General features: G+C 49.5%; 1 protein-coding gene and 3 non-coding genes across 4 annotated transcripts in view; all 4 read left to right on the forward strand.

The window, feature by feature from the left end:
* The first annotated feature begins 1,069 nt into the window (after nt 1-1,069).
* LOC143497857 (apoptotic chromatin condensation inducer in the nucleus-like) overlaps nt 1,070-14,592 on the forward strand; it is a 19,319-nt gene continuing 5,796 nt past the window's right edge. The window contains exons 1-7 of the mRNA XM_076993464.1: nt 1,070-1,246; nt 2,652-2,717; nt 3,486-3,591; nt 4,222-4,298; nt 4,990-6,726; nt 7,076-7,137; nt 11,680-11,818. Coding sequence (XP_076849579.1) covers nt 1,109-1,246; nt 2,652-2,717; nt 3,486-3,591; nt 4,222-4,298; nt 4,990-6,726; nt 7,076-7,137; nt 11,680-11,818 — 2,325 coding nt within the window. The 5' untranslated portion in view covers nt 1,070-1,108. The remainder of the gene's footprint in view (nt 1,247-2,651; nt 2,718-3,485; nt 3,592-4,221; nt 4,299-4,989; nt 6,727-7,075; nt 7,138-11,679; nt 11,819-14,592) is intronic.
* Nucleotides 2,432-2,542, forward strand: LOC143497905 (small nucleolar RNA U6-53/MBII-28). Its single transcript, XR_013125913.1, has one exon. It is a non-coding gene; the product is annotated as a small nucleolar RNA U6-53/MBII-28 (small nucleolar RNA).
* LOC143497903 (small nucleolar RNA U6-53/MBII-28) lies at nt 3,869-3,979 on the forward strand. Its single transcript, XR_013125911.1, has one exon. It is a non-coding gene; the product is annotated as a small nucleolar RNA U6-53/MBII-28 (small nucleolar RNA).
* LOC143497904 (small nucleolar RNA U6-53/MBII-28) lies at nt 6,778-6,888 on the forward strand. The gene has a single exon (XR_013125912.1). It is a non-coding gene; the product is annotated as a small nucleolar RNA U6-53/MBII-28 (small nucleolar RNA).

Below are 14,592 nucleotides of genomic sequence, written 5' to 3' on the forward strand. Positions count from 1 at the left end.
TTGTCTGTGTTGAGGGCCTTAGACGCTGTGATTGGAGATGTAAATTTAGTGGAGCAGATGAAAGGCACATCAGGCTTTGTTCTCTCTGAAATCAGATGGCCAGCATGACCATCAGCTCAAATCCACAGAAACCAGAGGAACCCAGATACACCCACTTACTGTTTGGCCAGAAATGGCCGTTATCTGCAGCCAAAAGGCCATACCATTTACATGGAAACAAAGCCAATCAACTCGACTATGCACGAAAACGTAGGAAGTGGGGAGTAGAAATATGTCAGTGATGGGTCACGATTCTACATATCTGACTAACAGGAGGGCTAGAAAGTGGTGCAATAATTAATTTTGATGTCCACCGGCAACAGTGAAGCATGGTGGATGTTCCGTGTGTTGAGAACCTGCCCCTTTTATTGTGCCTTTTAGTTTATATTTTTACAGTCTTGACAAATTGTGTGTAAGGATCACGTCGTTGACTAACGTAGCCGGGCCTTCTGTAGTGCTTGACGTGATGCCAGTTTCTTTCAAATACATGTTTTGTTTGAAATACAGCTGTTGAGAATGCGTCTTTGTATTGATCGCTTTGACTGTGTCGACGTGAATACTATAAAATGTTGGCTCCTTCCACGCTGCTCACATAGGCTATAGGCTACTGCCTTTGTCATGTAGGCTACATTGACGATCTTCCCCTAAAGTGTCATTTGTAATTCAGGGAATTTCCGCACAACTTTGCAAAAACTTCAACCGCTCGTTGCCTAATTTGAGTAGAGAAAAAGGCCTAGAACTCATTTGTATTACAAAGGCTTTTGCATGTAAACTACATTCGCACTTGACTTTTTACGCCTTTCTAATCCATCAGAAATATCTAATTTGCATTGGAACTAAAGTATCACACCCTAATCCTAAACTTGTGTTTCGCCACTATGCAGCAATTTGCGTTTTAATTTATTTTTTTTATTTTTGAACAACGCAACACGCAGGCCCGCACGAGGCCGTGGACGTCGTGCACAACTTCGTGTTTTTTTCCGGAGATTTCCGAAACGTGACGTATGCGCGTCGCGAGCGTTGCGGCGACAGCCCGAAGTTTGAGCGATCGAGCAGAGGGGGAAGCAAAATGGCGGAGCTCGAAGATGTTACGCTAGATGGGAAACCGCTTCACTCGCTCCGTGTGGCGGATTTAAAGACTGCCCTGGAACAGCGAGGCCTGGCCAAAAGCGGTCAGAAAAATGCGCTCATCAAGCGACTCAAGGGGGTGAGTTTGATCGAGCCGTTCGGCTGGAATCGCGGGCTACTATCAAGTTCACTCGGAGACGAGACCTGAGTGGCAGGCCAAGTACTGGTGCCTCGGAAGCGGGAATGCTCGTTTAGTTCGTGTGCACACTTTAAACCGCCAACTGCACAGCCGCCTTACTTGGTAGTTACCCGCTTCCCCGTAAGACTTGGAATTATATTTTAATTTCTTTGCAAAGCCTTCGCTTTTTTTATTTATTATTTTTTTGGTCGCGGAAAGGGGAGTCGGTCGGGTCGTGTGATCCTGAGGTTTGTGAGTTGACTTCGTGCTCGCGCCCTGTATGTTTGTAGTGGGGGGGCGCGCGTGTGGGGGGCGCGCAGGGTGGACGGGGGCGCGCCCGTCACTCCGGTCACTCCGCCGTGATGGACGAGTGGCTGACGTGTGGTGTGCTAAAACACCGATCAACTGGGTGAAAGTGATCAATTGCAAGTTTTAGATGCCCAGTTGAGTAGTGGTTGTAAAAAAAACATGGCTAATTAAATTGAGATGCACGCGGTGGACTTAAGTATGTATAATCCGGTTTGCACCCCATAGGGTAGTCGTGTAAACTACAGTGCACTGTCTTTTTAAAATTGAAATCAGTTTACACGCAAAAAGTGAACCAGTTTTTAGAAGTACTTGAATCCATTTGCCTTAAAACAAATTTTTTAGAACATATAAAAATATACATATTAAAGGTGCGTAGCCCGTTTCTATTCAGGTACCTATTTGCATCTCTTTTTGAATTTAAAATAGCATTCACAGTGAAAAAACAGAAAGCTATTGTCCCCGCAATCGCCGACGCATCTTGACAACGACTGGTGAACTGTGCACTTCGCACCAACCGTCTGACATCACGTGGAAACGTGATGAATAAAGACGCGTCGTCACTCCCACCGCGAGCCTATAAACGCGGCGTTAGTGTCCGCGCGCTTATAATGCACCGGCTCTTTACACTAGATCCACCATTATCTGTATTGCTTGACCAGAACTTCAATTTTTTATCATTGAAGACATGTCATTATCAAGAATGCAGCAGAGCGCATCGGACATCATTTTTGTTGATAGTTCAGAGGGTGTTTGCTGTACACTGTTCATGCGAAGGTTTGTGTGTGTTTGATGCGCCTTGAAATCTGTTTTTAATCTTGGTTCTCGTGTAATATGTGTTTCCTGTGATGATTTTGCCATGCTAATACCGATGCGCCAGACTGACCGTGTCTTTCTGGGCGTAAATGAGTTCAACTCAACTTCTCACACTCGCAGTGTGATCTGAGGAAAACACATAAACGAGTCTTCCTTCATCTGGTTAATTTACATCTTGATGCATACTGTAACGCCTTGTTTTATTTTCTGCTCAGATGTCTGTGTTTACTGCCTTGTTCCTCAGGCTCTCATGTTGGAGAACCTCCAGAGAACCTCCACCCCTCACGACAGTCTACAGCCCAACTCACAGGTCAGTGAAGCTGCTGTGATTGCATCCAGGTCCCTGTTTTTCTCAACCTTATCAAGCATTTTGGTGTGATTTGCTTGCAAGTGCTGATTATTGCAAGAGTAAAGAATGTTTGGATCTTATTTGCTGTGTGGCGTTCCAGGTGATGTGGATATGGTGCACGTTAGAGTGCTTGACCCAAACATTCCTCCTATGTATTTGCACTGTGTAAATGTCTAATTCACTGTTCCACAGCTGCACAGATGCTGTGGCTGTTCATTTAGGTAAATGGATTTGTTGTTGAAGTATGTTAGGATCGGTTTCCAGGGCAATGAGCCACATATATACCATTGAAAGTCCTTGTTAGACTGTCTAGGTTTAGGACTAATCTTTGGCTGGAAAACTGACCCCGAGTTTAAAAAGGAAAACCTCATCAAAATGAACATCAGTCATGTCTGTCTTTTCCATGAGACAGTCATCATGCGTCCAAGACGAACTGAAACGAACTGAACTTATTAACTGAAGTATACTTTAAGTGGCCCGTACAGGAAGTCTGGAACACTCTCCTCCTGTAGGTAAAACGCCTGCTGTCCCAGATCCAGTGAATAGATGTGCTAATCTAAGACTGGCTTCTTCCTGTCCACACTGCTTTCTTACCATCTGCAAAATTGCTCCAAATGTTAATGAATGCAGCTCGAGGCTTACAGGAAGTGGGATGGAGGAGATTTGGGACTCGTCCTCGGCGCTGAAGTATGAACTTTTGTTTGTTGTCGTTTTTTGCGTGTGCCTCAGATAGGGGAGGAGATGAGTCAGAACAGCTTCATCAAACAGTACCTGGCCAAACAGCAGGAGCTGCTACGCCAGAGGAAGGAGAGGGAGGCGCGAGAGGCAGCGGACGGTGAGGCGCTCACACCCACGCTGGAGATCACTCCTCCTTCAGCAGGGCACTACAACAAAGACTGAGCAGAGCATGGGGCTCGCTTCTGTTTGACCAGAGAATCAATTCTTAGATAACCCCCCCTCCCCTCTGACAAAGCGCACATATGCTTGCTTTGTGTCTGTGGATCGGTTTTGGCTTGTTGCACAGGGGTGTAAATCTGGCTGGTCCACACGGTCAAAATGTCTCTGGCTAAGCCATGCTGGCGGTCTTTGATCGTCGGAGGTGTTTGCTGTGTTTCCTGTGATGATTTTGCCATGCTAATACTGATACGCCAGACTGACCATGTCGTTCTGGGCGTAAGTGAGTTCAACTCGACTTCTCACACTGGCAGTGTGATCTGAGGAAACACTGAGTCTCTGTTTGAACTTTTTGATATTTTGAATATGCTGCCGTTTGTGTGCTGGTAAAAACAATTCTGGTCATTTCATTTGGTTCCTATTGATTTATTCTGTAATTTGCAAGGATGTATACATTTGTACACATCACACAAATTAAACAAATGTGTTAGTGTTGTGGTGTCTCTAATCTTAACCTGTGTGTGTGTGTGTGTGTGTGTGTGTGTCTGACACTGCCTTACTACGGCTTTAGACACAAACAGCCCTGCAGGCCCCGAGGAGGATGACCACCCTACAGCCCATGATGGCACGTCCTATCTGCCTGACAAGGTTAGCAAACAAGTTTTCCAAACACACCTGCAGTGACGGGGACAGTGTGCGCCCAGGGGGCCAGGGTCCCTCATGTGTGCGCCCAGGGGGCCAGGGTCCCTCATGTGTGCGCCCAGGGGGCCAGGGTCCCTCACGTGTGCGCCCAGGGGGCCAGGGTCCCTCACGTGTGCGCCCAGGGGGCCAGGGTCCCTCACGTGTGCGCCCAGGGGGCCAGGGTCCCTCACGTGTGCGCCCAGGGGGCCAGGGTCCCTCATGTGTGCGCCCAGGGGGCCAGGGTCCCTCATATATGTTTAGTACAGGTAAGTACTTTTATTGTGATAAATCTTCGTTTGCCTTATTGGTTGTAGCAGAACAAACCAAAATCATTAATTGCATTTAAAGGTTGGTAACTGCAGTAGACACTAAACCCTGCTCTGTGTCCTTTTATCTGAAGCACAGATAATTAAGTAAGCACAGAGTAAAGTTAGGCATTACAACATCACTACTCACCTCTGCTTAGTAATCAAGTGCATCAGATTATAATTCCTAACAAATTTTCTTATTTTACACAATAATACTGATAATGCATACAAAATTACTGTTACAACTGTTAATACTCAAGAAAATATAATAAATTCACATGAATTCAAATTGCCCCTCCCCCATTATACCTTTTGATGTGTTTCACATATAAAATTTGTCTTTTTTCCAGCATCACATTGTACCATCTCATCCCGCTCTATCTCGAGCAGAAGAGGATGAGGAGGGTGACCGGGGTGAAGGGTTGCCCAGGGACCCTGTAGCTCAAGCAGCTCGGAGGCTGGATGTGGCCTCGGCTCCGTTAGCCCAAGAAACCCCCGACGTGTCCATTGGGAGGATCTGGCGCCCATCATTCTCACAGGGGGAGGTTGCCACCCCCTCACCCCCCCGTGCGGTGGCATCTCTCTCTGTGCGTGTGGTCGGCCAGCCGGAAAGACAGGGCCTGCCGCCAATCGCGGCCCGCACCCAAGAACGAGAAGGTACCGCCCCCGTCGAAGCAGGCCCCGCCCACTCGACGCCCCAGTTCAGCCGATCCGCCCGCGCTCAGGACGACAGCGACGAGGACGACGAAGACGAGGACGACGACAGCGACGAAGACGACGAGTGGGGTCCCTCTTCTCGCGGGAGGAAGAACGTCCGCCCTCCGCCCGCTCACCCGCCTCCGGTGGCACAGCGATCACGCCGCAAGCTCCAACCGCCCCAGCACATCCCGCCCCAGCCCCAGGCCGCCCACCAGCCCCCCCTGCAGCTCCGCCAGCCCACGCCTCCACCCTCCCCGCCCCCCGAGCTCTCCTTCCCCCTGCCCGACACCCCCAAGCAGAGCCCCCCGGACCAGGACGAGCCCGCAGCCCCGGGAGAAGGTGCCGCCCCCGGGCTGGCCGGCGTCTCCTCCCCCCTGTCCTTCCAGAGGCAGGAGTCCAGCTCCAGCTCCAGCTCCAGCAGCCCAGAGCCTCCGTCCCAGCGCAGGCCCGGCCCTCTCAGCCTGCTGGTGCGCAAGATGGAGTCGGAGGGGGCGTTCGGCGCCGGGCAGAAGAAGAAGGAGGACGACGAGGAGGGAGACACAGCGATGGAGGTGGGGGGGCAGGAAGACGGGCCGGCGACCTCCGTCCCAGGGGTGCTCGTGTTCCCCGGGGGAGTGACCAACGACACTGGCGACACGGACACGGCTGCCCGTCAGAAGGGGCCCGAGGAGTCTAAACGGGAGGAGCCGTTGGCCGCTGTGATCCCCACAGCGGAGACCGGACCTCCAGGACCTCCATGTCCTCCAGCGACCGGCGAAGCTGCACAGGAGAACGAAGGAGGACCCCAGCAACGTGGAGAAGAGAAAGAGGAGGAGAAAGAGGAGGGGCCTGTGAAACAGAGCCGTGGTTCTCCGGTGTTGTCGGGGAAACGTGGACGTGAGGCTTCACCCCCATCTGCCTCTGCCCGCCGTGCATCACCCACCACCTCCCCGCCCGCTGTTGCTAAGCGACCACGTATCTTCTCTGAAGTTCCCCCACCTGAATGCCTCATGTCCCCTTCCAAACCTGAACAGGCGTCGCCCCTCGTCTCAGGACCTCGCCGTGCAGACGTGGACGTCTCCATGGAGACTGAGGTGCCCGCTGCAGTGCCTGAATCGACAGCCGAGAGCAAGAAGGGCGATGAAGAAACGAGGCCTCAGAAAGAAACGGAGAAACCGGCATCTCCACAGCCAGCTAAATCGGTGGAAGATGCTAAAAGGACCCCCTCCGTTCTTCCTCCATCTCCGCCACCAGAAGACGGGGAAGCGGTGAAGGCCAGACGGAGGGGGAAGTCGCCTGAACCGCACTCGTCCCCCTCCAGCCAGTCTTCATCCTCTGACTCCGAATCAGAATCCTCCTCTTCGAGTTCCTCTGGCTCCTCCCCACAAGGCAAATCCGCACGAGAGAAGGTGCGTGATTGGCTGGTCTGGTTTTGTCGGTTGTGTTTGCCTCTGATGTGTTTCCTGTGATGATTTTGCCATGCTAATACTGATACGCCAGACTGACCGTGTCTTTCTGGGCGTAAATGAGTTCAACTCAACTTCTCACACTTGCAGTGTGATCTGAGGAAAACACAGAGGAGATTTAATTCATTTATTTATTTTATAGACAACTTGCCATGGGTGTGCACACGCACCCTGTAAATCTAAGAGACAGATGTCTCTTCATGTTATGTATGTGAAGGTGTGGATGCGGTGTCAAGGTGATATGGGTAATTCACATTTTGCTCTGCTAATATGACCTTCATGTTTGTTTCAGGACGAAGAAGAAAAACCAAAACGAGCGTCTCGGGCAGAAGAGAAGCGGGAGGAAGCGTCCAGGTTAGCAGCAGAGGCTTGTCACAACCTCTTTTTCCCCCTCACGCGTTTCCTCCACGCTCCACCAGCGCTCTGCTCACCCCTGACACACACGTGTGCGTGCGTGTGTAAATACCTGATTATTCTCTCATTCCAGGTTCTAGGTGCCATATCTCTGGTACCTGAGGTACTTTTTAAATTTTGCCCAGTGTTAACGACCTGCTGCTGTGTAGACAGCAAGCAGCTTGTGTAGGTGAGGGGTAACACTTGCTCCCTGAGTACCAACCACGTCAGTAAAGCCAGCAACCATGTGTCTGTTGAACCATGTGTCTGCTACCTCAGGTACCTCTGGGTGTGCTCTGTTTAGCTGGTGTTACTTTATATACTGACAGCTTAGAGGGCTTTGCCATTTTTCTCTCGCAGGAGAGCAAATTACGGAGCTAGGCTCATTACTAGAGACCAGGTTTGCCCTTATAGAAATGGAGCCATGGCTAGCGGAGAAGATTGAAAACTCCTGAAGAGATGGAAGAAATGTCTTGTTGCGACAGGGTTTATTTGAACTAAACCGAATCTTAATACACAAAACACACTCCCTGGGTGCTGTAGCATTATTAAAAATGTTTTTATTGAATGTGTTTTAACAATCAGACGATTAGACTGGCATGTAATCCCCCCCCCCCCTTTTTCCCCCCTTGTCCAAACAGCAATTTGTCACATAAGATTTCAGTGTTTATTGTTCAGTGACTAAATTAATAGTTTTTGAAAAACTGTCAACAGTAGTGTAAATCTAAAGGTGGAAGCAGCCAGCTGCAAAGAGTTCCTGATGGCATTTCTGCGTCAAGCGTTCGGTAAGCTTGGAGGTGCCGTTGGGCCGCGTGTTGGAGCCCCTGCTTGGTGTCAGTAAGCACGCCACCTCATTGTGTTGCATAATATGATGTTCCCTGAGGCCGGTCACAAGGCTACCCAAAATGCATCTCTTCGTTCATTTGCGTTTTCTCTGTGATGGAACCGTGTGCCCCCTGAAGGTCTTCTAGAAGGAGACGGCACTCTGATCTGATTTGATTCCAGAATTGGACGGGTTGGGTTGGTCACAGGAAGTGTTTGCTCAATTATGCTTATTATTTAGAGATCGTCCAGTTATAAATAAATGTGGTGGGTGTGTGCGTAGCGGCCGCTTGTGAAATACAGTGACGATGTATGAAAAAAGGCCTCTGGCAGAACCTTCATGTGCTTTGTATGGCACAGCAGGAGCACCTGCCTGTTGTGCTGGTATATATTCTCTCCGTCCTGAAATAATCAGCTCTCTCCTAGTATACAGAGCTGAGGGAGGCAGCAAATAAAACCCTTACTCAAAGGCTTAAAGCAGGGATGGGCCATAAGAATAAAGCCCCAAGCTGACCTGTGTGTGCCTGTGTAAAAATAGCTCAGCAGGACCCAGAGCTGAACAGCTAGGAGAAAAAAAAGAAAAGGAAAGTGCTTTCTTTCAGTCTTCACTCTAGGTGACCTCCACCACCCCTCACCCTCCCCTCCTCCCTCCCTCCAGTTTTCTGGAAGACATCAGTTCAGGACGAGTGTAATGAACACCAGTCTACTTCCACTCTGGGCTCAGTGCAGACTCCAGTCAACTAGACATAATTCAGAATTTACTAAAAAAAATTGTTTACGAACTAATGAATTTAAGCACCATCCCCTTAATTTATGTGAATCAAATCCTGAGGAGGAGGATCCATGTTCCATGTGAGGGTGCACTGTAGTAGCTGATATTGTGAGAATCAGTTTTTACAATCCTTAGTCATTAGTTTAATATATAAGCTGTTGAGTAAAATAAACTGAAGCTATATGTGTATGTAAATAAAGAACACCCCATGTTTCTGGTGATACCCATCTTCAGAAGACACTTTTCGACCTCGTTACATCTTACAGACATATAATAAACAATGACGAAAAATGGCTTGAATGAATGAAAAATATGAAAAGGGGCTTCTGAAGGTAGCCATCAGAAACGGGGATGTCCTGTATTTTATTAATTGTATTTATGCGTCTTTAAAATCGTTGTACGACGAACCGAACCCCACGAAACCCAATTCACGAGCGGCAGTAATTTCGATCAGGCGTTCGCCGCGACAGCCTCGCGGCCGGTGTGGCCTCGGAGAAGGAAGAGCGGGGCCCCTCCCCCTCCCTCTCTCTAGCCCCTCCCCCTCGCGGGGCTCCTCGCACGGCGCTCTTCAACATGGCCGCCGAGTGACCCGCCGCCGTGCACGCTACCGACGCATTGCACAAAAACGGCCGCGCCGCCGCCGCCGTCTCCACGTCTCCGACCGGTGCCCGCGCGGCCGCGACCCCCAGAGCAGACGCGACCGTGTCCGTCCACGTTCGTAGCGCCGCGTCATGCTGTCCGAGGCCGATAAAGGCGGGTAAGGCGGAGAGAGACCTGCAGAAACACCCCATAGCGCCGCGCCGCTCCGGGGACCGATGGACGCCTGACTCGGTCTTATACCGCACCACCGCTTCACGTCCGCCGGATACGTCTGATCTTTTACTATTCGGAGTTTAAATTGATCGTAGGCTTTTAAAAATGTGTATTTATGGTGTTGATGAAGGATAATGACGGTAGGGGCGGCGGGTTGTGGCGGTTTGTGGCGGGTGTGAGGAGCGTGGTGAGGGGGAAGGGGGGGATGATGGCCACCGGCGTCGGTGTGAGGATGTGAACGTTTACTGATGGAGAGGGACGCGTGTAATGGTGAATTAGTGATACAGGTAATAACGTGGCGCGCTGGGTCCCGCCTGTGTGAATAAAACGACGACTAACACTCCTCGCGTGTCTCTGCTCGTCTTGTTACTTCGCAACTCTCGTGTGAAGGCAGTAAGACGATGGGGGAGTTTTTCTTTTTAAAAACACCCATCGCACACGGTTGGCCAGTGTCACCTGTTCCTGTGATCATGGATATTTTGTAAATCTGGTTATGACCGATCGTTATGTGACCGATGGAGATTGTCTTTTTGGACGATCCACTTTGATGTAAGTGACCTTTAGTGTGCGGCGTGGTCTGGTTGTGTGTGTTTGGGAGAGCGAGAGACACCTAAGGTTCTTTATTTTTTGGGTTTTAAACGTTTTTCTTTGTGTGAAGAAAGCTCCTCCCTGACACTACCCCCTCTGTTGTTAAGGAAACCATGTGTGTGCTGGGGGAGTTGTGAGGGCAGCCCCTGGGGGGAGAGATCATTTGCTGTCAGTGGTGACATCAACGATGGAAAATCCCAGAAATGTGTTTGTGTGTGCGGAGACATATGTACATACACGTATGTGCTGCTGCTTAGGTAAAGATGGAAGCTTTGTAGGACGGCGAGTGTGTGGAATCACGGCGGTTTAAACTCCTTACTTGTGCTGTTACGCGTCTTAACATAACGCTGTCAGACTTTCTTTCACCGTTTGTGAGGGACTGTCTTACATTGATGTGTAAATGTTGGGGCCCCCCCAACTGTTAGCACATGGTGAAACATTCACGTTACAGCCACTAGGAGAAATCCCATGGCACAGGAGGGGTCACCCCCCCCCTCTCTCAATAGAGTAGTACTTAAAAGAGTAACTGTATGAGTAATCACCATTAATGCAGTTGTGTGCCGGGGGAGCAGGACGTTCACACCTGCTCTAGGTGTTCAGGTGAAAGAGGGACGAGAGAGAACGAGTGAGCAGTCATGGATGGGGGTATTTAAATCAGAATAAATCTGATTACCTTTGTCAACGATCTCCACCCGACAGGGTGACATAATGGCTAGATGTGGTTAGATGTGCTCTTCTCCTAATGGCGTAGGCTGCTGCTTCATTGATCTGCTCCAGTGTCTCCGTTTTCCAGCACTCTCCCGGGTCTGGTGCGTGTGCGGTGATGCACGCTTGTCCACAACGCTGTAGATTGACAGTTTGGAGAAATTTGACTGGTTGTGATGAATCAGTCTCTCAGTAACTAAAGACTGACTTTGGAGACTGTTGCTGCAGTACTCAAATATAGTCCTGGACCCACTCACACCGAAGGTTTTAAATTTTCTTCCAGCTTTACTGGTTCTGTGTTGGTTTGATGGGCAGAGTTGTGTGCTGGAGAGGATCTCGCTAAACTGGGCAGAGGTGGCTGCTTGCTGTGGTGGTGTTGGGCTGCTTGCTTTGTTGTCTGTGAGGGTTGTTGCAGGAGTGTCAAGGTTCCTGGCTTTGGGTGTCATTTTGTGTATGTGTTCATTTGTGTGTTTGACCCTGGCTTTGGGTGTCATTTAGCTGGTGAGTTATTTATAGTAATAGTGACCCAGATCAGCAGTCTACCTTACCTCTCTTTCACGCTTGTTTCTTAGTGCTCACGCTCTCTCACATTCGCTCACGCTCTCTCACGCGTGCTCTCGCTGTGTCTCGCGTGAGGTCAGGCAAATCTCGGCTCTTGGTTGAGTGGTTGGGACTCCACGCGCTCTGGGGACCCACTGGTCCAGTGTGGCGGCTCGGCCTGTCGGCTTCCTGGATGGTGTCAACCGGACCTCCTCCTGCTCCGTCTTCTCTACCCTCAAACTTCTCTCTCTCTCTCTCTCTAGGGATGTGAAGCAGGCAGCAGTTGCTGAGCCCACAGGTTCCGTTGCGATGGAGCTCGAGGAGAGGCCCCAGTCAGAGAGCGCCCTGAGCCAACCTGTACCACAGGGGGCGCCAGAGGCTGGCGGGTCCCGCCCTGATGAGGTAATACGGCCCTCTTTAAAGGTGCCCGTGGAACAAAAGATGCCAAGGAGCAGGCGAGGGGTGTGGGGCTAGATTTGTTGAGGTGCATCCAAATTGGTCTTCAAGTGCAACACTCTAAACTGTCATTAGCTTTGTTTACAGATGAAACTGATACATTAAATTGCTGTGCATTTAAAATATTTTTATATACCAATTGAGTGAATGTTAACAATCTGGGATACTTAATCATTCCGTTACTTGTGTTAGAGAGAAAAAAAACTTTGGTTAAGGATTGTTAGCTGAATCTGACTGTACCTATTATAGTTTTAGAGAGATAAAAAGAACCCAAATTTCATGGGGAGGGGAAAAATTTCTTGCTGTGGACCTATAAGTATCTCCAAGTATCGGAGCATCTCTCTCTCTCTCTCCCTTCCCCCCCCCCCCCTTCCTACCTCCCTCCCTACCACCCTCTCTTTACCTCCATCTCTCTCTCTCTCTCTCCCTATCTCTCTTCCTCCCTCTCTAGCTTGCTCTTCCTCTCACTAGCCCTCTCTCTGCTAGCTGTTATTATAGTGTCGGAGGTTAAGGATGCCTAACGGTGTGTGAAATTAGCGTGTGTGTGAGTGTGTGTGAGAGAGGGAGAGAGAGAGAGAATGAAAGAGGGTGAGGTGACTTGTACTTCAGTGATGTGATGCGCATATAGACCTAGAGGGCGCTGAGGCCTTTAGATGTGTGTAGGGCTGCCCTAACGCCCTAAAGCCCTAACAGCTCTGCTCTTTTACTCCTACAGTAATGGCTAAAGTACACTGTGGCAGCTGTGATATCCTAGTAAATGCTTCACTGTGGTTGGATCAGTGGTAGGACGCTGTGATTCGGCACTATCTAGTAAGAAATTCTGGTTGTTGAATGTTACAGCTGCCACTGGATCTCCAGAAGACCTAGTGGCTGAGGTGAAGTTTACACACCGATTAAAAAAAAAAAAAATATATATATATATATATATATATATATATATATATATATATATATATATATATATATATATAAAGTGGACAGATCTGCATGAGGTACCATTAGTGCGACCAGCAGATGTGTTGCAAAGACATTACAGACACTTGAGTAGACAGACAGGCATGCATGTGTTTGTGTGGTTAGCAGGGTCAGACTTCTGTCAGAATGGCACTACCAGTTAGCTTGTGATGGACAAAATGAGTTCTGTAACAAACCTTTGGGATCTAGTGATGTTCATTTGAACAATCTCTGAATACTGTAACGTTTAGATGTATCAGGTTGATTTTTGTAATGATTCGCATGGTTTTGTTGATTCTGGGTGAGAGAGGGAGAGAGAGACTGATGCACCCTGACAAAGATGGCTTCCCTCTTCACCTCCCTCCTTCTGTTCTCTCTACTGTTCTCTCTCGTGCTCTTTTCCCCTCCTTCCCTCCTTTCTCCCCCCCCCCCCCCTCTCTCTCTCTCTCTCTCTCTCTGGACCTCTGCTGCTCCTTTATCTTGTGGTATTACTGTGTTGTGTTTTTTTTTATTTATTTTTTAAACCCACTGATTGCTTTGTCGAAGGTGCCCTCCCTTCCTCCATTGCTCATACTGGTACCTGCGTAACTACCTCCACCTCTCCTCTACCTCCATCACCTGCCGTGTTATGTCCCGGCGGCTTGGCTACGCCTGAGCTAGGCTCCGCCCCCCCAGACAGAACCACCGCCGCAAACTTAGCCCGACCTGACGGGACCCTGCCGGACGATTGGCCACGCCGGTCACCACGCAGACTGATGTGGCCACTGATTGGACTGCTTGGGAGAAGCCCAAAGACTTGATTGGGCCGTGGGAGCTGGCAACCATTTTGAGAAGACACGCCCACCATTGTATGGCTCATCAGGCGCGTGGAGAGCAGAGCTTGGTGAACTCGACAACAGCAGCACAGCCTGAGAGAGAGACACTGGTTTACATGCCATGGCCACCAGTGTGTGTGTGTGTGTGTGTGTGTCGAGCTGCTGGTTTAACGGCACTCTTCTCTGTTTGGGCTTCAGTGGACTACAAATCAGCCCTCGTCTGCCTCTGGATCGGTCTCCACCGGTGTCGCAAGCAGTTCTCACAGTTCGGTTCTGCTACTCTGGATTAGCGCACGCGCACAACCCTCGAGGGCTGAGAGTTAGCCATGGACTTGGTTCTCATCTGCACTTCCTGTCGCATTTTGCTCCTCCTGCTCCGGCAGCCAGCAAATCAGCATTTTATCGGCGCATTGCCACTGGATGTGTTGTTTTTTTACTGGACTATACCACTAATTTTGCTCAAAGAAACACAAGTGAACTTTCTGGAATAACCACAAGCAACACTATCATCTCAGATTTTACACCTGCCACTTGTAACCACAAACTCTCATGGTTCCATAGTTGGAGGTACGTGTGCTGTTTGCGGTCCGTTTCTTCAGCCTACCAGACGCGCCGCAGTCTCTGTGGATTAGAGTTTGCCTGAAGGAAATTAACCAAGAGTGTTGATTAGCACCAGCCTGGGGCTTAATGTGTGCTCTTCCACCACATGCTATTGTGGTGAATACCATCTGCAATGTGGATTATGGACTTGGTTTGTGTCTTCTGCCATAAAGCTCTTTAGACTGTAACTTCAGACTGACTGGCCCTGTTCAAAGGAAAGTGCTTCATGAGGTGAACCTGCACGCTCCCACAGAGACTGGTTATGTGGGCGTTTTAAGGTTTACCTGGATACACAATAACCTCTCAAACATGTCACTTGGTCATCAAAGACTGTTTCTGTTCATCAGACAT

The sequence above is a fragment of the Brachyhypopomus gauderio genome, unplaced genomic scaffold (assembly GCF_052324685.1).
Source record: "Brachyhypopomus gauderio isolate BG-103 unplaced genomic scaffold, BGAUD_0.2 sc114, whole genome shotgun sequence".
Classification (NCBI taxonomy): Eukaryota; Metazoa; Chordata; class Actinopteri; order Gymnotiformes; family Hypopomidae; genus Brachyhypopomus; species Brachyhypopomus gauderio.